We start from the raw sequence: 23,389 nt of genomic DNA on the forward strand, positions 1-23,389 counted from the left end.
TCAAATACGGCTTCTTTAATAGTATTAAAAAAAATAAAAAAAACTTCAGGAGAAAATGTCAGAAGTTAAATAGCTATTCCACAGAGGGCAATTTTTAGCATCAAATCCTAAATTCATGAAACCATATCGGTATTTAGACTCCTGTGGAAATTAGATGTGTTGTGTCCAAATCACGATCGGGTACACCAAAAGAAACAGCACCATCAGATGTTTAAAACACCAAGCTCTGTTCTCTGAAATAGAAAAACAACCTGATCACAGATGCCAACTTTGCTAAATAAAGAACATAAAACTATTTAAATATGTTTTCAGTGGATGATTAATGGTCTCCAAACTACTTCACAAAAGGAGAAATAGCACCAAGTCCTGGAGTGTCCAAAAGCTCAATTTATACCTTTGAATCTGTGCAAAATACTGTTCATTGTAAACGCACATTAATTAAAAAAGAAAAGAATATAACTAACTGCATATATTTCTAGTTTTGTTTCAATAAAGCATGACCTGAGAGAAACCTAACTTAACCTAACCTATATGGCCTTTGCTTTCCTATGATATGGTCTGAAGAAGACCCTAGTAGATAGCTGCTTAGCCTCCAACATACTGGTCCTTCTCAAAATATTAGCATATTGTGATAAAGTTAATTATTTTCCATAATGTCATGATGAAAATTTAACATTCATATATTTTAGATTCATTGCACACTAACTGAAATATTTCAGGTCTTTTATTGTCTTAATACGGATGATTTTGGCATACAGCTCATGAAAACCCAAAATTCCTATCTCACAAAATTAGCATATTTCATCCGACCAATAAAAGAAAATTGTTTTTAATACAAAAAACGTCAACCTTCAAATAATCATGTACAGTTATGCACTCAATACTTGGTCAGGAATCCTTTTGCAGAAATGACTGCTTCAATGCGGCGTGGCATGGAGGCAATCAGCCTGTGGCACTGCTGAGGTCTTATGGAGGCCCAGGATGCTTCGATAGCGGCCTTTAGCTCATCCAGAGTGTTGGGTCTTGAGTCTCTCAACGTTCTCTTCACAATATCCCACAGATTCTCTATGGGGTTCAGGTCAGGAGAGTTGGCAGGCCAATTGAGCACAGTGATACCATGGTCAGTAAACCATTTACCAGTGGTTTTGGCACTGTGAGCAGGTGCCAGGTCGTGCTGAAAAATGAAATCTTCATCTCCATAAAGCTTTTCAGCAGATGGAAGCATGAAGTGCTCCAAAATCTCCTGATAGCTAGCTGCAATGACCCTGCCCTTGATAAAACACAGTGGACCAACACCAGCAGCTGACACGGCACCCCAGACCATCACTGACTGTGGGTACTTGACACTGGACTTCTGGCATTTTGGCATTTCCTTCTCCCCAGTCTTCCTCCAGACTCTGGCACCTTGATTTCCGAATGACCACTGAGCAACAGTCCAGTGCTGCTTCTCTGTAGCCCAGGTCAGGCGCTTCTGCCGCTGTTTCTGGTTCAAAAGTGGCTTGACCTGGGGAATGCGGCACCTGTAGCCCATTTCCTGCACACGCCTGTGCACGGTGGCTCTGGATGTTTCTACTCCAGACTCAGTCCACTGCTTCCGCAGGTCCCCCAAGGTCTGGAATCGGCCCTTCTCCACAATCTTCCTCAGGGTCCGGTCACCTCTTCTCGTTGTGCAGCGTTTTCTGCCACACTTTTTCCTTCCCACAGACTTCCCACTGAGGTGCCTTGATACAGCACTCTGGGAACAGCCTATTCGTTCAGAAATGTCTTTCTGTGTCTTACCCTCTTGCTTGAGGGTGTCAATAGTGGCTTTCTGGACAGCAGTCAGGTCGGCAGTCTTACCCATGATTGGGGTTTTGAGTGATGAACCAGGCTGGGAGTTTTAAAGGCCTCAGGAATCTTTTGCAGGTGTTTAGAGTTAACTCGTTGATTCAGATGATTAGGTTCATAGCTCGTTTAGAGATCCTTTTAATGATAAGCTAATTTTGTGAGATAGGAATTTTGGGTTTTAATGAGCTGTATGCCATAATCATCCATATTAAGACAATAAAAGACCTGAAATATTTCAGTTAGTGTGCAATGAATCTAAAATATATGAATGTTAAATTTTCATCATGACATTATGGAAAATAATGAACTTTATCACAATATGCTAATATTTTGAGAAGGACCTGTACATTGTTGAAGGTATAGTTTAGATTTCTTAAGGGGGATTTTGTTAAGAGGTTATGATCATAGTGAAAAGGTCTAATTGGTTAAACAAAAATTATTTTTTTAACAAATGGCCAGTAAAACCACTGCCAGGACAAAATTCGACTTCTTAATGCACGTTATGTGTCGCCGTCCTGAGAAATTATCTGTTACGAAAGTAGTGCAGAGTAGAAATGTATTGGATATTATATCTGTTGAAGTTAACACGTTTATTTTGATTGTAACTCTCCTATGAGATAGCTAAGCAGCTGTCACATTGATTCTTATCCTGCTACATATTGTAGCGTATCTAAATATGCTAAATATGGTTCTCTCTGTAAATATTTGAGTGACATTTTTTGAAGCATGAAGTCTTCTCAATTATATGAAGCACGTTTGTCGTTTATGCCGATAAAGGATGTAAATGTACGGTAAGCTCCTGCTTAAGGAAAGATTAACCTATTGATCATGTGACCAACGTATTTACATAATTTTTCTCATACTTAGTAACTGCCTGACCATCTGGGAATGAAAGTTTAATCTTCTATAAACAAGCTATGAGCAGCACCAAGTGATCAAATGTTCATTAGCTGAAAAACCCAGATGATAGGGTCAAGTCTGCAAAACTTAGTGAATCTTCATCAGCGCAGACAGACATACAGGGGTTGGACAATGAAACTGAAACACCTGTCATTTTAGTGTGGGAGGTTTCATGGCTAAATTGGACCAGCCTGGTAGCCAGTCTTCATTGATTGCACATTGCACCAGTAAGAGCAGAGAGTTAAGGTTCAATTAGCAGGGTAAGAGCACAGTTTTGCTCAAAATATTGAAATGCACACAACATTATGGGTGACATTCCAGAGTTCAAAAGAGGACAAATTGTTGGTGCACGACTTGCTGGCGCATCTGTGACCAAGACAGCAAGTCTTTGTGATGTTTCAAGAGCCACGGTATCCAGGGTAATGTCAGCATACCACCAAGAAGGACGAACCACATCCAACAGGATTAACTGTGGACGCAAGAGGAAGCTGTCTTAAAGGGATGTTCGGGTGCTAACCCGGATTGTATCCAAAAAACATAAAACCACGGCTGCCCAAATCACGGCAGAATTAAATGTGCACCTCAACTCTCCTGTTTCTACCAGAACTGTCCGTCGGGAGCTCCACAGAGTCAATATATACGGCCGGGCTGCTATAGCCAAACCTTTGGTCACTCATGCCAATGCCAAACGTTGGTTTCAATGGTGCAAGGAGCGCAAATCTTGGGCTGTGGAGAATGTGAAACATGTATTGTTCTCTGATGAGTCCACCTTTACTGTTTTCCCCACATCTGGGAGAGTTACGGTGTGGAGAAGCCCCAAAGAAGCGTACCACCCAGACTGTTGCATGTCCAGAGTGAAGCATGGGGGTGGATCAGTGATGATTTGGGCTGCCATATCATGGCATTCCCTTGGTCCAATACCTGTGCTAGATGGGCGCGTCACTGCCAAGGACTACCGAACCATTCTTGAGGACCATGTGCACCCAATGGTTCAAACATTGTATCCTGAAGGCGGTGCCGTGTATCAGGATGACAATGCACCAATACACACAGCAAGACTGGTGAAAGATTGGTTTGATGAACATGAAAGTGAAGTTGAACATCTCCCATGGCCTGCACAGTCACCAGATCTAAATATTATTGAGCCACTTTGGGTTGTTTTGGAGGAGCGAGTCAGGAAACGTTTTCCTCCACCAGTATCACGTAGTGACCTGGTCACTATCCTGCAAGAAGAATGGCTTAAAATCCCTCTGACCACTGTGCAGGACTTGTATATGTCATTCCCAAGACGAATTAACGCTGTATTGGCCGCAAAAGGAGGCCCTACACCATACTAATAAATTATTGTGGTCTAAAACCAGGTGTTTCAGTTTCATTGTCCAACCCCTGTATATATTGGAGCGTTGATGCATGTGTGTGGCACAAGTGGGATCCAAACTCTATCATTTAATGGAAACATGAATTGTCTACAACACGTCAATTTCTTGAATGCATAAAATCTTTCAATTAGCCCTCCAGCAAAACACGAGACTTTCCAGTTTAATATTAAATAAAAAACACCTCAGCAAGTGCTCATTAGCAGATGATGAAGCAACAGGCAAATGGATCAGACAGCACATAAATCTAATTCAGCATTTCTCACGCCCTTCTCCGTAATTTATTACTTCACCAGGTGATCAATTTGTCAGCATTAGACCAGATGAAATGGCAAGCATAGCCTCCAAACAAATGGATAAATTAAACATTTGAATTTACTTATCTTGTCAAAATTTGAGAAATGAAGAATGCAGGCTGAAAAAAAAGATTTATAGTCATCTTTCATGAGGGAAAATGTCAGAGGGAAGTCTAAAGAGCAACTCAAGGAGCAGCATTTTGTTATCTGCTTTAATAAGTGGGATAAAGTTGCACTTTGGTCTAATAACACAGATAAAAGTCAGAGCTATGAATCAAAAATAGGACTCGAATTCTGTTGACTCAACAGGAAAGATCTCATGAAAAAGATAAGATTAAAGATATGGTTTTTATTCACATCACATAAAAACTGCAGCCTAAAAAGATAAAAACCTAGATGTGTGGTTAAAAAAGAGCAAACAGAAGAAATACAGCAAAAGATTCAGATGAACATCCTGTTCAGTAACAGCACAAAATAAGCTGCAAAGATAAAAATGAGAATGTGCTGGCTTCCTTATTTGTTTCCCAAAGTTAAAGTGCCCTGGTTCCACAAAAAGGGTTTCCTGGCAGAGATAAAGTGTTTGTACATTAGGAGTTGTTCTGTAGCCCGAAAACATCTAATGCATTTTCTCTTTCAGATTCGGTTATATTGACACATCTCCACCAACATCCTTATTCCATCCATCAAAACACACACATGGGTCTCCTAAAACACTCTGCGCATCAGTGCCAGTAATGTGAATGTCAAACTATGTCTCCCTTGGTTGACTGCATCTGCAGCATGAACACACGCAGCTCAGATGATGGTAAAATACCCACTGAGACATGACCAACTAATTTAAAACCTTATGTAAATGGAAAAATACGCTAGAACTCTAAGAATCAGATCAGACACAAACAGAAGAATTTATGAGGATTCTCTTAAAGGGAACAATTTAGCTACAATTTATCATCTACAACTTTTGGAAAACAGGCAAATCCTCTCCTTCTCTCATGTCAGCTGATCACCTGCTTCTCAGTGTGCCGGAGACTAGGTTCAGGGGGAGATGCCTTTTAGGGTGCAGCTCCTAAGAAGCAAATAACTTATGCCTTTTCCATTGCTGTGGAGTTTCCCTGCAGAAATGGGTGGTTTCTGAACCCCCACCAACAGTATCTGCTTTGCTGTCAAGGAGGAAATGCTAATGGTATTTTTATTTTCTGCATGAAGGGATGCAAATGTGCAGGTTTTTACAGAGCACTGAAAATTAAGCATGACACTCTGTGGATACATTTAACATGGCACAAAGCTCTGTGGACATCTGTTAATGAACAAAGTCAAAAGGAATCATGCACACAGACCACTGACCACACAGAGGGCCTAAATCCTGGTTAATTGTATTATAATCCCACCTATCTGCTGCTTGCCTTTTTTTCCTGCCTCAAATCAGCAAACATGATGGCAGGACTTCTGACATTGTGAATTAAGACTGCAGCCTAAAAATCAATGAAAACGTTCACATTCTTACAGAAACCAAAAGTACGGTTAGGTGTGCCTGTACCAACGTTCCCAGGGCATAGATATGTCTATATGCCATTGCTCCACCATGATAAAGAATCAAGATCTTCTCACAGAAGCAAGTTTCAGAAAGCAGTTTGAAAAAATGTTTAATTATATTCAAACTGCCTCAGCAAGACTTTAATAATGAAGAAATGTTTCTCAGAAACACATTAAAGACTGCATGAACAATAGTTCTTGTTTCAGTATTTTGAACTGTCCATTCATCCAGGACTGCATACCAAGCACTTTCCCAAGATCATGCTCTGAATACTGAATAGAGGCTACATAATGTGGAATGAACACATTGTGTGCACCACCACAACACCATTTTCTTCTCCCAAAATCCATTATTTCCTAACAGAGTCCAAACATCTGAGTTTGGCCGGTTCTGTTAGTGCATTAACTGATGCTGCACGCTCATGCTGCATTGTTAACTTGTTAAATTGGGAGAGGAATTTTATGTCTTTTCTAGGAGTGATCAGGAGCTAAACTGCTGGAGTCAATGTTTTTCTTTGTCAACAAAAAGATTTTCAGGTTATAAATGCATTCCTTTCCAGGCAAAGAATTTGGTTTTCTCAAGATAAAAATCAAGCAATTCTTCTGTTCAAATACCCCTTTTATCCTCCCCTGGGAGAAAACTTCCAAGCAGGACCAGGCCAGAAAAAAACCCAAAAAGGCAAAACAGGGACAATGCAGACAGAAAGGAAAAGCAGAGGAGTCGGGGTGGGGCATGATTGACCACACCTGCTATCCATACCTTTTGTCGACATTTAGTTGCCAAACAGGCTTATATAACTCATGTCTGCATACCTTGCTGTGACATCTCAAAAAAAAAAGTCTTAGACTGACTTTCTAGTACAACTCAAAAATCAAATTTATTTTAACATTTATAAACAACTCATATATACAACAGTAACTAGTAACACATGGATGTTAATATTATTGTATGCATGATGTTGTACAGTCTCTAAGCTTGCTGCTCTGCAGCCTTGGCGGCTAATCGTTCTCGTCTCTCCTGCTCAACTTTCTCCCTCAGATCCTTCTCCCTCTGGATCAGCTGCCTCTTCTCAGCCTCCCAGGCCTTCAGCCTGCTCTGGTACTGCTCCACGTCCGGTTCCTCTGCAGAGGCCAGGTTCTCCAGGCCCAGCATGGTCACTAAAGCTTGGAAAGAGGTGGGGTCCACTTTACCCCGAGACTCCAACTGGCTGCTCAGCTCCTGATGAGCAAAGGAACGGTTAGAAAAGCAGTTTAACGCCATACCAGCAACAACGGCTGCTCTATGGCAACAAGACATCATAAACAGATTGATTAAATCTGATTAAACAAAATCCACAGATGTATGTTTTATTAATAACATTATTTTCCAAACTATATTGCCAGTAAAGTTGTGTCTGGAGCAGAAAAAAGTAGCAGAAATAGATCTCATCACTAAATCTTTGTTATAGACTCACTCAAATGCAATAAAAAGGGGAAATGTTTTTTACAAAAAAAAATCTGAAAATCAATAAATGAGCTCAGAAGATAAGAGGAAATTGCAGGAAATGGCAACACGTTGCCAGCAAATACATATGGTTGCTGCATAATTCTTCTTTGTTTTCCAATTTTGAGTCTGTATTCTAAACACTTGTAAACCACTGCAGCGTTACTGTACATGGGCATAAATGTACTTATCTTGGTCTTTTAATGGAGAATTTGAACTCTCTCTTTTTCACATTGAATATGAAACAACACACAACTGCAGCCAAACTTTTGGTGTAAATCTAGCTGAATATTTGACAACCTTTCTTAGCAGAAATGGTAAAGTGCATTTACATGACTTTGTTTCCTGACTCTGCTTTTAGGCGTAGTCCATACATTTTCAACAGGGCTGAGGTGAAGGCTTAGCTGAGGTCATTCCAGCAGCTTAACGTTAGCCTTCTAACACTGAAAAAGAATTGTACGTACAACATCCTCCTGTACATTTCAACAAAAAGACGTAGTATCCATCTTGCTTACATTGAATAAAAACTTTGTACAGAGCAGGTCTTTACACTGTAAAAACAGTCTTTCTCCTGGTCCTCTGGATCCACTGTCCTTCATGTTTCAGATGAGTCTCTGTTCCTGCACACCTAATTTAAATGACTACATTACCTCTTAACATGCTTCAATTGCTGCAGAAGCCTTTTAATCTCCAGATCAGGAGTGTGAAGGACACAGCTAAAACATGCAGGTCAGTGCACCCTGAACACCAGAATTGAGAACCACTGCTGTAAAAACTCATTTGTATGGACCAGATCCTTAACTGTTTGTACTGAATCTAATATTTTAATATCTGTTTAGCGGAGACACTGTCCAAAAAGGGGCCACCGGATGAGTTGTTGCCACAAATAACTACATGTTCTCTTTCTACAAATGATACACTTTGGCCTGTCTTTCTGCGTTTAACCCTGTCTCTGTACTATTTTTTATCCTATAGACTGTATGACTAGTGTAGAGCTTATCTGTTTCTCTCTTAGATGAAGCCACAAAAGGAGCTACTGCCAATAACCCTATACTTTTTCCTAAGCATAGAAAGTACTCCGGGATCAGTTTTGTGGGGTTTGTTTGTTTTTCTGTCCTGTCTCCTGAAACCCTCAGTTGGTTGCTGTACATTACCGCTCATCAAGCAATGTTCTGCTTCAGGATTCTTCCAGTGAAGCATTTATACAAACAATATCGAAAACATTGATTATGTTCCTTCCACTTCACAATTATGCATTATAAACACTAAAGTTTGTAGATTTCTGTTAAAGCCGATACCAATGGAAACAATTCTTCAAAGCAGAAGAGTTTAAGATTCAAATTATATAGAAATGTTTTGCAAAAACAACAAAAATAAGCCCTCACACAGGGCAGGTGTGTTCTACTAACTCAGCATTCTCTAGAAAAACCTGAGTCACAAACATAGACATAACAGGAAACGGTGTTTGCTGGCCTGCACCCGGCGAGGAAAGCTCATGTAAATTCGGCCGCAGCGACAAACAAAAGCAGCACAACAAACACCCACCCTGAATCTGCTGACATAGTGAGGAAGGTTAGCCTTCTCAGCCTCGTCATCTTCATCTACGCCTTCCTCCTTCCCATTTTCCTCTCCATCAGACTCCTCTCCAGAGCTATCTGCATCAGAGGTCGAAGACAGCTCCTGCAGCATGTGGCTCACGCAGTCAAGCTGAAAAATATTATACATTTTTGAGTGTTGCTTATCATATCCTGAAAATGCTGAATTTTTTTTCAACCCATTTATTAAACAAACCTTTTTCAAAACTGAAATTTCTAAACTGAACAGACATGTACTGATGCTAAAAGGCCTGAGAATTACTTGACGGCTCACGTCTTAATTTTAGAGAAAGCTGTGACCTGAGGCAGCGGTCAGGAGAACCTGAGCTGTAATACATCCTCTCTGTCTCACTGCATTATCCTCTCAGTCTACGTTATTGCCCTGCCACTGTCAGACACTGCCTGTTTGGTTCCTGCACCAGTGATTCTCATGGACACCTTCGGTACTCCGGGCTCTTTAGAAATCTCATTAAACGTGGACTAAGCTAGGCTATTGAACTGGTCGGTGCCGGTCAGATTAGAGGAAACATGACCAGCTGTGCATGAATGCATAAGTGTAAAAATAGACACAGCAATATGACAGCATGTGGCTTTGACCTCAGAAGATGAAACCTGTCTGGAGATAAATCGCAGGCTGCCTGCTCTCTGCAACGCATTGCTGACACTGTGCAGAAATGGTTTTAATCTCTGTTGTGTAAACTCTTGGATTTAAAGCAATAACTGAAATAGGTTTGATATATACATCACATGAAATGGATAAGATGGTAGGACATAGTTATTTAGGCTTCTGTGTTTCTCCACCTTGATGTTCTCTGTATGCAGAATCTGCTGACTGTGCTTAACTGAAAAAAACTCGAAGACATAAAATATTTGTTAAACGTTGTTAACATCTGAAATGATTTGGGATGTTGATCTTTTTTGTGAATAAGAACATAAAGATTTGACATTTAACCTCATCCAACTGTTTTTCACCAAGTCCCCTAAAGTTTCAGACAGGCCTTTTAGATTAGCCAAAACAACTATGTAACAAACTAACCTGAGTCTTCAAACTATAAATGTTTTTATGTGTTGTTCACTAACGATAAAGTATTGTCTGAGTATCAATATGTCAGAATAACTACATTAATAAATAGCTAATTTAGAAAATCTTATTAAAAAATCCATAATTAGATAACACTCTTGATCTCTTCATAAGTGTAAAGAATATGACATTTCTGAATAACTGTTTTTCTTGTTGGCCGTCTAGCATGACATGGATCACATTGTTCCAAAGTCTCTTTCTGATAGGCTGATCAGGACCTCTTGATGACTCTTCTCCAGAAGCTGCTGGCTTCTGAGACTCAGAGTGAAACACAACTAGATCCAGCGAGACGTTTTGTCTGACCCAGTAAGTCAGGTGAACTTTTTAGATAAATGTTTTTATCAAAACACATGTTTTTTTTTTAAGTTCTGTGTGAAGTTCGTGCAAAGTCTGCTTTTCTTCCATGCTTTGTTCACACATGTTCAGTGTCAGTACAGTTTTTAAAAGGCAATTCCGCACATCGCAAAAAGCATTTACCAGGAGAGACAAGTACATTTAGCATTTTTAGGGGTGACCTGTGAGCAGACAGAGCAGTTGACAGCCCCTCCAGCCCAGACAGAAATGCTGCGCCAGAGAAGGGCAACAGAGATGCAAGTGGTTTCAAGAAAGTAAACACCTGTCCTACAGAATGCACCATCTTTTCTTGTGCTATCGCTGGCGTTCCGGTGCAAGGTGTTATAATGACACCTTGAACTTGTGCTTTGAAAACCCATTATCAACTTAAAATTAGGAATAAGAACTCAAAATTAAGATGAAAGCAAGTTTAAACAAGTAGGGACTTCGCTGGGCTGCTGCAGGGAACGTGGAGAACTCATGGCGGATCGCTTTAATTTTGTAGTCTTGTCCATCCATCCAGTCCATGTTAGTAAAGCCTTTATGTCTTTATATCTTGGGTATATGGGTAAATATGACGCGTATCTTCTGAAAGTCATAAGTGCTGCTCTACAACTGGGCTCTTTATGGATATAATCAAACATCTTCACCTGGTAGAGAAAATAATTCAGTCCATGTGTCTAATGGGAGAAGGACGATGAAAAGAAAAAGGTGTTCTTAGCTTGCCAGTACGACAGACAATTAACGAGTCTTACTTGCCATGTATAAGTGCAAAGATATCATTTACTTGATGCTATTGGTGTATTACAAGCGGGTGAAATGAGCTTCCTCCACAGGGTGGCCTGACACTCCCATAGAGATGGGATGAGGAGCTCGAACATGCAGGAGGAGCTTGGAGTAGAGCCGCTGCTCCTCCACATCAAGAGGAGTCAGCTGAGGTGGCTCGGGCATCTGTTTCGGATGCCTCCTGGACGCCTTCCCCAGGAAGTGTTTCAAGCACGTCTCACTGGGAGGAGGCCCAGGGGACGGCCCAGGACACGATGGAGATCCCATGTCTCTCGGCTGGTCTGGTAACACCTCTGGTCTCGCCCAGAGGAGCTGGAGGAGGTGTCTGGGTAGAGGGAAGTCTAGGTGTCTCTACTTAGTCTGCTGCCCCTGTGACCGGTCTTTAATTTTTTTTCTCCCTGTAGCAGTAAAGCAAAATTAGTGATACATTTGTATTTCTATTAGTTTGTTTTCATGTTTCTTTTTAGCTAATTAAACCATTAGGCTTTAGTCTGATTACTTATTAATAAATTCTTAATTACATTAAATACCGGTTCCTGGGGGTGGGAGGGGTTCTATATAATCTTTGCAATTATTTCAGCGATGTTAAATAAATCTTAATCTCAGGATTACACAGAATCTCTTTGCTTCATTAGTTGTGCGATAAGGAAGAATTGATCTTTCTGAGAAAATGGTAATAGATAATCATCATTAGACTGATATTTATCTGTATTAGTATAGTTTAACATGCCTTTATAACGGCTACAACCGTTTTTCAATGCCTGTGATAATTCTGGTAGCTTGGCTCAGAATATTGTCCAACTATCACATCCTGAAATCCCTGTTTGTCTAAGTGCGTCCTTTTCCCCCCTGATAACCATTCATCAGATTAAACTTGGCAGGTGCGTTGCTGAGATTACAAGGAAGTGTGGCGGCGAGTGTGCATTCATTTTGCGGAGTTGATTATGATGTTCTGTCAAAAAGTTTTCTGTGTTATGCTTTCACAACAGCGAATGGCTATTTATGAAGAAAGTCAGGGAACACTCCCACAGGCAGATTCTTGTGGGAAAAGATAAAAAGACTGTTCTAGCAACAGATCATTCACCTTCTGAGCACATTTTTATTTGTATATTTAGTATCTGATCTACTCCCCTGGGTCACATTGGTTTCATTTATGTTAATCAGCAGTCATTTGTGTAACTCAGTTACCAGAAATAAAAGGTGTCAGTCTTTTGTAAAAAGAAAGAGCAGTTTTTTCCAAGGCCCTATGTTTCAGGACATAATTATCTGGTTCCAGCAAATAAAATGATATAAATCTTCTGTACACAAAAAAAAGCAATAAATGGGTGGCGAAACTTGGTCAAAGGCTCATGGAACCACCTTAAACAACATTAACTGGAAGTAGTCCTTTTAAAATTGGACTTTCTCCGTCTCTCACATTGTTTGAGAGATTTTGGCCCAGTCTTCTTTACAACACTACTTATATTCATTGAAATGTTCTGACATGTTTCTATACAGCTTTCTTATGGTCTGGCAACAGTATTCAGTTGGGCTGAGATCTGACCTTTTACTGGACCGTTGAAACATGTCGATTCACTTCCTTTTAACCCTTCTCTTGTGGATTTGTTGCTGTGTCTGAGATAACTGTCCTGTTGATACCTTTGTTGGGGTCAAGCTTTAGCCATTTCTTTTGTTGTTGCAAGTTTGTTTGCTTTACATTATTAGGGTTGCCCTCACTGTGCATAAAACGTGCTCCATAACTGATTAATTTATCTTTAAGACAGAAATACTTATGAACGACTTACTGATTGACAAGGACTACAATCCTGAGGCTGCAAAACAAGCCCTAGTCCTTACCCCTCCACCACCATGCTTAACATCCAGTATGAAGTGTTTGTGCTAATAATCTGTTTTGTGCAAAAAACATGCCACAAGTTTTGTGATTCATATGGATGTTACCCTACATCCTGCTCCAAGTTGCCCCTTTTTAGGGAGAAGATGCATCTCTTGGGAACCCTTTCAGACAGGCAGTACTTGTTCAGTCTTTTTCCAATCGTACTCTTATGAGCTTTAACGGTGAAGTTGCTAACTCAGGCCTAAATTGTAGCCATTATTTACATGATTAGAAAGATGGTGTCCTTTCTTATTACCATGACTACATAAACATATTTTTTTAACAGGAAAAATAACTTTTAACACTTTATGTATATATTTTAGTAATTTTGTCATAAATTCCAAAAAAGGAAAACTTAGCCCAAAATGAGTGACAAACAAGATATAAAAGAGTAAGTTAATCAGGCATTGTTAATCTGTCAGACATTAATAGGTTTGAGGTTATTTCTTCCTGCACAAGTTAAAGTTCAAGAAATTTATAACCAAACTAAGACAAAGTCCATGGCCTCTGCAGGATGCTTTCTCCCTTTTATGATGCTCTTCACTGAAACATTTTCACAAAGCAAATGAATTGCTTCTGTGATTTTCTATATTCTTACTGTGTCTTTAGACAGCTTGATGTCACCAGACGCTGCAGAAACTCTTTCCATCACAGCCAGCGCTCGTCCCAGATACCCTCGAACCCACGATAGAGGCATGCCCTTAAATACGGCGTGTATGCCCTTTAAAATCTCCACCTTGCCTGGATGAGATCGAAGAGGGAAAACAAATGAGACAAGATGATAATGAAAGAGTGTTGGAGGAATTGATCAAAGCCGAAATGAGAAACTCAAGGATTGTTGGTAAAGAAAGCCAAATACATACCGAGGAGAGCATTGCCAAGCAGCTGTGCACTGAGGCCGACAGTGTTGTCCTGCTTTAGCCCACAGATGAGGAGTGACGCCCCCATAGTTCGCTCCTCTGACACCTGGGCACAAATATAAAAAGAAAAAACAATTTGAAATGTTTACCACATTTAATAACAAAGCAAATGTACTGAATATAAAGCATAAAAGTATTGCGAGATTATGAGTCGTCACTTACCGAGAGTTGGGGTCTGGTTGCAAGAAAACAGCCTAGAGCATTCAGAGACAGGATCTGGGTGGAGGGAAGGTCAAAGGCCTCCTGAAGCATCACCTCTTCCACCACAGAGCATGCACCTGCACAATCAAAACGTCAAATGCCAATTTTCCTTATTTGTTGTAGAATGTTCTGAAAGATAGTTTTTGCATATTCCCTGTGCGACTCAGAACTACTGCATTTTCACTGTGTTTTTAAGGATGTATTGAAAGAGATTACAGGTTTAAAAACCACCCGAAATAAATAAAAAAACTAAAAAACATGCTAATTTGTGCAATCGTGACGAAATCGTGTATTAGTCTGAATGTTTTTCTTCCAAACAAATGTCATAAACCAAACCCGAGGTAAGCCAAGTTGTCTTTTCAGCGCAACACATACGCCTGACTAATTAAAAAAACAAAAACAAAAAAACAGAACAAAATAATAACTCCTAATAAGCTGCAGTTGTGGAAGCACTGGGAATTCATGACTGGGAATAAGAAGCAGCTGGTGACAATTTAGCCCTGGAGCAGAAGGGGTACAACCCCATAAAAGTAGTGAAAAGGCAACAGTAGTGTAAAGGGAAGCCTCATAAAAAAAGCTGCGTTTATTTTTTCATATCGTTACATTTTTCTTATTGGCAGAGAAACTTATCTGACCGAAAAATCATAAAAACGAACATGTTTTTGTAAAATGTCAACATTTTTATGTTAATACTTACTGTCCCAGTGAGACATTTAGATCCACTCATCATTATCGTTAATGTCATATTGCTTATGATCTTAATGCGATTTATTGTATTACCATTATTTACAAGTGGTTCTTTTTCGGGTGTCTAATGATAATACAACAGGCAGCTTTAATGAATTTTTTAAAGAAAAATAGAGCACAAAACCTTAAATTTATTGTGGATTTTATCTGAACCACACAGAGTCAAAATTATATGTACTGTCAATCTCAATGTCCTGCTAGAAGACCCAATTCAACCCAATTCTCAATCACCTACCTGTTGATTTGCAATAGAGTACAATTATTTGGAAGTCCTACTCCTAATCAGTACCACTGGCAACAAAACAGTCCCTCAGCATGACACTGCCACCCCCATGTTCAACATACAGTACATCTTGTCAGTAGCCTCATCCACAAAGCAGTTCAGTAATAAACCCACAAAGACAAGCCTCTTTCTGAGCTGCTTCAAACACAGGCAGCAAAAAGGTGTCTTAATCACACTATGTAGTGTTTTGTGAAAGGGTTAGGGTTTATAAGCTGATAAACGTTTTCTCCAGAGGACATTTGACTTCTCTGGTTGGTGCATCGATTAAAGCCCAAAATATTGACATTTGAGCCCATAATGAGTGCTTTTGTCTGTAACTGTATCTGACAGGTTTGAAAGTCAAAATGAACATAGTCGCATAACAAATGTCATATTAATCAGCTGGAACATTTTCAGCAACACATAAAATATCATATTTTATGATATATGATTTTTGCTCACTGAACCGGATTTCATCATAATAACTTTTATCATAATAAAGAACAGACACACATCTACTTTTTAAATATGCCCATTAAACCTGTGGTTAACGCAAAAAACAAATCAGCCAATAATATTAACGCAACCTAATGTATTTAGATACGTTTGATTTAGTGAAGATGATTTGAAGTCCAAATCGACCATTAGGATGGGAAAAAAAATGTCTTTAAATGACAAAAGTACAATGCTTGGTGCCAGATGGGAGTATTTCAGAAACTGCTGATCTACACACAACCACCTGTGGGATTTATGGAGAATGAGAATAGAAAATACCATCAGTTAAACTAGTTAAATTAACATTAAATCTAATTCCAATATTAAAATCACCAAACATAAGTTTAAAAAGCGATAATGGTTTATGTAGAAAACCACAAAACCTATCAACTGATGTAAATCCAGATCTCCCGATCAGACTAGCAGTTCTTAAGTTGTACAACAAACAAGCATGGATATAGGAGGAAAAAAAGTCTTCATGATGAAGTATTGTTGACAGTCTACTGGTTTTACACATAGGAATAATCTTGCTTCCCATGTACTCGGGTCCATGGGTCAAAATGCACGTTTCAAATCTGATTAGGCTCATTTTTATAGTCCGAGTGTATTTTTCACAGCAAGTGAACAGAAATATGACCACAAGATAAATTTTTAGGAAACTTACTTTTAAAGTCTTCATCCTTAATGTAGGAATCCAACAGGAGGTTGAAGGTGAAGTCATCTGGAAATATTCCATATTGGATCTGCACACACATTTTTAGAAATATAATGTGTTTATGGTGTTGTTGCCCTAAATGGATTAGTAGTAGTTTGGGTTTAACCTAGGGCTGAAATAATTAATATAACTAATTGTGATTAATCGATTATTGAAATAATCGTCAGCTAATTCTGTAAAACAGTCTCCAATTAAGCACCTTTTGCTATCCTATTATTAATCGGGTAATCGAAAAAAAAAAAAAAAACACCTGTTAGTTGGAGCCCTAGTTTAAGGCTACTTAAGCAATAATGGCTACATCATGGCTTGAGGGTGTAATAAACTGATTAATTTAATTTGATTAAAGCAAGCAAATAAAAACAAAAAAAGCTATTTAAATAAAAGTCCCTAAGAGAAAAAAATGGAGTAGATCGACATCCGTGACATTAAGATTTCTCATCCCACTGAGGCAGTCAAGACACAGCAGCTCATTCATACACAGAATATATCCTGGGCTGAAAAGGTCAAACACGACGGGAATTACACGTACTGCTAAAAGCTGTTTGAAAATGCTCTGGTTTACTCTGATCTGATTACCTCCAATTATAAACATGAGTATTATCTAAACTCAAAGTATTCTTATGAATCTACATCTCTACAGTTTTCCAGGGAATTAAACGTAATCCTATTTATACCTTGTTTTTTAGAGTGTGAAGAGCCTTATCTCTGGCCCCGTATTTCAGACACTGTCTGATCCAGGTGTGAATGGTCCAGTCTCGCAAGTACCAAAAGTTTGGACTGTGGCGAAACCTTGGGGAAAAAATAAAAATAAAAAATCTATATAGATTATATATATATATAGATATATATAGATTTATACAGAAAGAGAAAAGAGTCAGATTCAGCAGATTTGGATCATCAACTACAACACCTTTATCCTGAACACTTCCTTGGAAAAATAAAAGGTAAGATTCCAAGCAGAGGTAAAGCTACTAGAAATAATCTACAAATTTCCCAAAGAAGGAAAACTGTTTTATTTCCCACCCTATAATGAAAATAAATGTTCACTGAAAGAGGGTCTGATTGGAAAACATGCTAAACTGAGTAATCACATGAATGGGAGCAAATTCCAGAAGTAGGAGTAAACAGGAAAGATCTGGAGATGCCCTGAACAAAGAGGACCATGTGATTGAATATAAACTAAAACAGACAAACCAAACAGACAATTCAATCCAAGGAAAACACAGAAGTTGGTACCACAAAAAGAAAGAAATACAAGGAAGCAGCAGATATTCAGCAGATAGGATGATGCAGAAGAAAGAAAAAAAGATTCCTCATACTTGTACAGGTAGTACTCTGCTTGATCAACTTCCTCTCTGCACGATATGTTGTCAACAAACTGAAACAGAGAACAGATACTGAGCATCTCGTGTTACCATAAAAATAAACCAATGTGACCAAAATTAGATGCAGCTTACCCGTGAGATGGTCAGAGAGCTGACCGGGAGGTTTCTGTCATATGTTCGGTCCATCAGATTGGCCAGCACAGCTGTGAAGTAATCAGCATCAAAAAATACCATTGTGTGATTAATGATCTCAGAAATGAACAGATTATCAGCAAAACACACCTGTCAACCACAGCCTAAAGAGTGCAAAACATAAGTGATATAATGGCTGATGTTATTTATGATTTTATCTTTTTACAAGCCGTAGAGGTGAGGGGTCAAATTATTTAAGATTGTGTTGGGTTATCAAAACGCTACTGGGCTGCACTGCCACCCGGTGTTCACCTAGTGCCATTACAGTAACAATGAATACAGGACTGGCAGAGGGTTATTAGTCGTTTTAGATATGTAGGAGTTATGCTCATCATGTGTAAACGCCTCAACGCTCTCTCGCTTTTACATAAGAGTCCTAATTTGACGTGTTTTCAGAGTAAAATAATGCTCTCTCTATGAATTGGGGTGCCAACTAAAACCTGCTGACAACTCCTGTTAACCTGGTTTTCAGGCCGAGTCTTTAACGACCCGAAATGTGTGAACACCGCTGAGTCTTACCAAGGTTCTGGGGGTCCTTCTCTCTTTCATCCCACAGCTTGGTGTCTGTGTAAGCTGCGGAGAGCAACCGTCGTCTTGCTGTGAAGACAAACAGTTCACCGATGAAACACGTTAGCTAACAAACAGGTGACATTCGGCTTCTCCTGCTTTAATATGTTATACGTTGCCCTAGGGGATCAACTAACATATGTTAAACCCAAACATAAAGTCACATCATCATATACTCTAATTGCAGTAGACAACAACGAACGTTTACCTGTAAAAGAATGGGCTAAACCTTTAACTTTGACTGCTGCAGTTACACACCGCTTCAACACGGAGGCCGCCATCTTGGACCGTACCATTTGGTACAGACGCGGAGGGAGAGTTGACATTTTAAGCATGGGTTACACCAAAGGTTTCTGGCATACTGAAAGTCAGGAATAACCAAAAGGCTACTTTATTTAGAAAAACTGCTGTAGAATGGGAGATTTTGCTCTCTTTCCTCCCTGTACACCACCGGGTCCGTTTCTCTTCAATTCCGAGACCCAACCAGTAAAACCAGCAAAGTATTTACCTTGTGAAATAATGAGAAATGGTTAAGTATAAAATCAAGATTTTATGCCAAAATGATCAGGGCAGACATATTCAACTAGGGCAGCAAAGAGATGATTAGAAAAAGCCACAGAATCATACATTCATAACAAAACAGAATTCACAAATTAGCGTAGTAAATCTTTACATATAACATTTAAATAAGAATGTTACATCAGACCAATTAAAAAAAATTGTATCACTGAAATGTGGGTTTAATTAAAAGTATGTTTAATACCTGCTTAAAGGTTATGATTTTCAAAAAGGTACTTTTATTCTGACCAAGCCTCATCAGAATGCCTATAGATGATAGATAGATAGATAGATAGATAGATAGATAGATAGATAGATAGATAGATAGATAGATAGATAGATAGATAGATAGATAGATAGATAGATAGATAGATAGATAGATAGATAGATAGATAGATAGATAGATAGATAGATATAGATAGTGTGGAAATATAAATGCCTTATCATTAGTAGCTAAAGCTAAGATATATTTAGGATTTGCTCCTTATAGATTGATTATTATTAGGAGTTTTTAGTTATGCTTTTGAGAGTTAGAAAAATCCTTAAACAGTTGCTTCTAATGTGGTCACACAATGAGTGTTTATTATTCAAGGTTAAAGCTTTCAGGTGTTTTCTGTCTGTATCGTGAGAAGCTGGCAGTGGATTAGGGAGGCATGGTACTCCTCTCACTGAAGATTCCTGAAGACGTGTGGGAAACAATTCTTTAATTAAATGATGAAATGTATCTCTGTTTCTTTGATACTGTTGCTGGGGAGACATCCACAGACAGAATGATTGTGTATGTGTACTGCATAGCAGCGTGGGGTATAAAATGTAATGTGACGCACCCCTAGTGAGACAACACACAGACGTTTCCAGGTACCAGTGTAAGTGTGTGTCTCCCTCTCTGAATTCAGATTGGTTTTAATAAACTTGTGGAAACGTACAACTGATCTCTGACTGAGGAATGTCCTTTGGGGTGCCAAATAAAAGAGTCGGGGAGAGGTGAGGAGTAATGTAAGAATTAACTGACGGCCAGTAAAGTTTTCCTACCTCAACCATAGAGATAGAGATAGATACCAGCATACCACACCATTAAAATGGTATGTCTTGTTGAACATGTGGCCCAAGTTGCAAAAATACAGAGGCAGCCCGGGTCAGAGTTAATTGTATAAATGTGAATATAATAAGTCATAGCAGTGGGTATCTCTCTAGAGAAGAGAAGAAGAATGGGTATTGATGATAGGGTAGAGAACAGTTGGTATGTTACTGGTTAGGTTTAGGGTCAAGGTCAAAGATCCCAAAGTGGAGTTGTCAGCAAAGAGGAAGATATAATAGGAAACTATTCAGGTAGGGGAAAAGCAAAGTGGTGGGTCAAGTAAAGTATGGTAGTTAGTTTGGTATTTGATCTCTCAGTCTCTTTCTTACTTTTGTAGAGCACCAGCTTCTCCAGATGAACAATGGATGGAGTGACAGATGCAGGTAAGGGAACCATGTAGGTAATTCCAGCATCTGAAGGTAGGAGCTCCAGAACATCTACAACAGGACCTTCAAGATTCACACAGAAAGAATTAAAATCAGACTTAGCACGGGAATACAACAAGAGAACCTGATTACCACAAGTATGATGGAGAATCAGCAACCAGAGAAGATGAGGGCAGAATTTAAACACCCAGATGTTAATTGAAGGTGTGCCTCCTCACAGAGGAGACATGGTGCACAAGAACCGGAGGGAAGAGCGAAGACAAAAGCAACAAACATCCCCAGCATCATGACATAAAAATCAACTGCAGTTTCACCAGTCTTGAAAACTCAAAAGTCCTGAAATTAATATATTAGTCATGAAGAAATTAATATATTAGTCAGGAATTAAGTGATTTATTCATGCATGACTTCTACATTATGAACTCCTTATCATACTTGTTTTTTAATTAAACAAAATAGTTTCAGAATATATGCAATTATGTCCGAAAAGCCATTCATTTATTAGGCATTTGAAAGCAGAGAAATCTCAGTAAAGGGCCAGTAGAGGGCGCTCTCTTTATACGGGGAGAGAGCAGATCAGCAGACATTCTGTCAATGGGCTTCAACTAGTTCTGAAACTCTCTATTTAAAATATTGCAAGTTCTATTGTTAAGTACACTGCATTAGGCTTCTAATTTCAAACATTTGTCTAAAAGACTAAAAGCTTTTACAACTGTGCAAAAACCAAGCGATGCCTTTTCATTTTTTAATGTAAAGCGTAAAATCTTTTGTCCTGTGCATATGTGTTGCTGACCTATCAGCTGTCTGTTATTGAGCCAATGTTTTTCATCTCCATAAATACCCCAGCAGGAAAGCTAACTATTATTACAGTAAGCCTACTGGCTGTGGGTCAAAGGAGGTGACAGGTTGAGACTAGGATGGGGGCGGTTTTAATAAACAAAACATGGAAGACATTTTAGCATCATGTTGATTTCTCACGGACAAGCAAAACCGGAAGCTTGTACCTGAAATGTATTGTCAGAGTGCATTTCAGGTTTGTAGAGATATACAATTCAGTTTAAATCTTAGATGTTTTTTTTAATGTTTCAGTGAAAAACCAAACCTGCTTCAAACTTGTTTGTTCTCTGTCATCATTCACCCAAAGGCCACCCTATTTATCTCTGTGTTCCAGTAAAGTGAAGAATTCAGAAGTATTTGTTTTCAATACCTCTCTCTGCTTCCTTTTTTCACACCACATCCATGGTGCTGAATGGCATGACTGCACGCAGGTGAGGAAAAAGCAATGTGATTTTAAAGGTGCATTGTTTAACACGTGGCAGTACACAATGCGCCTGAGAAACTGCTGTAGCTGTGGCTTACTTTTTTCTGTCCTCGAAGCTGCAGCTTGGCTCAGCATTGATGATGTGCAGAGCCACTGTTTTCTATAACAACACCCGCCGTCCAGGTGGATTAGCTATCACTAGAATTACAGAATAAAACAAATACAGCTTAAAAACTCTGCACTGCAATATACAAACTATTCTAATAGTATTCTTTCAGTTTTACTGAAGTAGGCTAATATCAATCAGAAAACAATTATGTAATATCACATTTATGCTATTAGGGCTACACAATATATTGCAAATGTATCATTATCACTGTATGCACTATACATATTGCGATGAATGGTATAATTATGATATAATAATAATATATATATGTATTAATACTGTTAGCCACTTATATTAGTACCATGCACTTAGGCCCCTCCCCCTGGTATATATATTTGGGGACACTTGTTTGATGCAGCATAAGAGGACTTAGAAGTCCTGCATACAAGTACAGCATACATTGGGTGCTTTTCTATAATCTCAAGTCAGTCTGGCCATTGTTATCTGATGTCAGACATCAATGAGATATTTTCATTCACATAACAATTGCTTAATGGGCATTACCTCTTTCTGAGGCCATTCTCTGTAAACCCGAGAAATGGTTGTGCCTGATAATTCTAGTAGATCATTAGTTTCTGAAAAAATTAGTCCATCGATCTGGCAACAACAAATCATGGAGCGTTTACGGTTCCCCAGATCCCCTTTATGTATCTTTCTGATGCTCAGTTTTTGCTTCGCAAAGTTGTCCTCACCTTGTCTGGGTGACTAACTGCATTAAGTGTTATTGAGTAGTCATGTGATTGGCTGATTTGTATTAACAAGTAATTGAAGAGACTTGTGACTGTTTGGTATAAAATTATAAATGTTTAAAGGATACATAGCAAGCATGCATGTATTACAAGTAATGCCAAATTTATGATATAAGCACTACATTGAAATAGAAAGTAAAAAACAAAAACAGGCAATCAGTTCTACAGTCTTATCTGAATTTTAACTAGTCATTTTTAGTTTCTGTGTGTCCAATATTTTATTGTTTATATTTTTAATTACATTTTATCCATCCATTGTCTTATCCCTCCAGGGTCCCAGGCGGGCTGGTATTTGTCTACAGCGGTCATTGTGCCAGAGGTAGCATCAGGATAGATCTCCAGCCCATCAGAAAGCAACACAAGGACTAACCGGAATGGCAACCATATACACACACTCATTACTAAGGGGCAAATTTGGAATAACCATTTAATCTAACACTCCACATGTTTTTGGAATGTGGGAGTAAGATAGAGTACCCAGAGAGAACCCATGCATGCACGAGGAGAACATGCACACTCCATGCAGAAAGACCCCAGGTCGGGATTCGAACCCAGGAACCTCTAGCTACAAAGCAGCAGCGCTAACATCCCTGTGCAACCCTCTTTACATCCTATATTTTTTTGTAATGAGAACTGTTTATGTTGGTGCTGTTTTGGGATACCCTGATCTTGGCCAGGACA

The 23,389-nt window shown here is 39.0% G+C and overlaps 1 protein-coding gene across 1 annotated transcript; it reads right to left on the bottom strand.

Moving 5' to 3' along the window:
- Nucleotides 1-6,784: 6,784 nt before the first annotated feature.
- Nucleotides 6,785-18,873, bottom strand: mrps27 (mitochondrial ribosomal protein S27). The gene is made up of 11 exons (XM_047382685.1): nt 18,716-18,873; nt 18,460-18,537; nt 17,881-17,951; nt 17,743-17,801; nt 17,098-17,212; nt 16,373-16,451; nt 14,166-14,281; nt 13,947-14,049; nt 13,682-13,824; nt 8,961-9,122; nt 6,785-7,151 (listed from the first exon to the last, which is right to left on the bottom strand). Exons 1-11 carry the CDS (start codon nt 18,840-18,842, stop codon nt 6,903-6,905), a joined length of 1,302 nt encoding a protein of 433 aa, XP_047238641.1. The 5' UTR covers nt 18,843-18,873; the 3' UTR covers nt 6,785-6,902.
- Nucleotides 18,874-23,389: the final 4,516 nt, after the last annotated feature.

This window comes from Girardinichthys multiradiatus, chromosome 12 (genome assembly GCF_021462225.1).
Source record: "Girardinichthys multiradiatus isolate DD_20200921_A chromosome 12, DD_fGirMul_XY1, whole genome shotgun sequence".
NCBI classification, from domain to species: Eukaryota; Metazoa; Chordata; class Actinopteri; order Cyprinodontiformes; family Goodeidae; genus Girardinichthys; species Girardinichthys multiradiatus.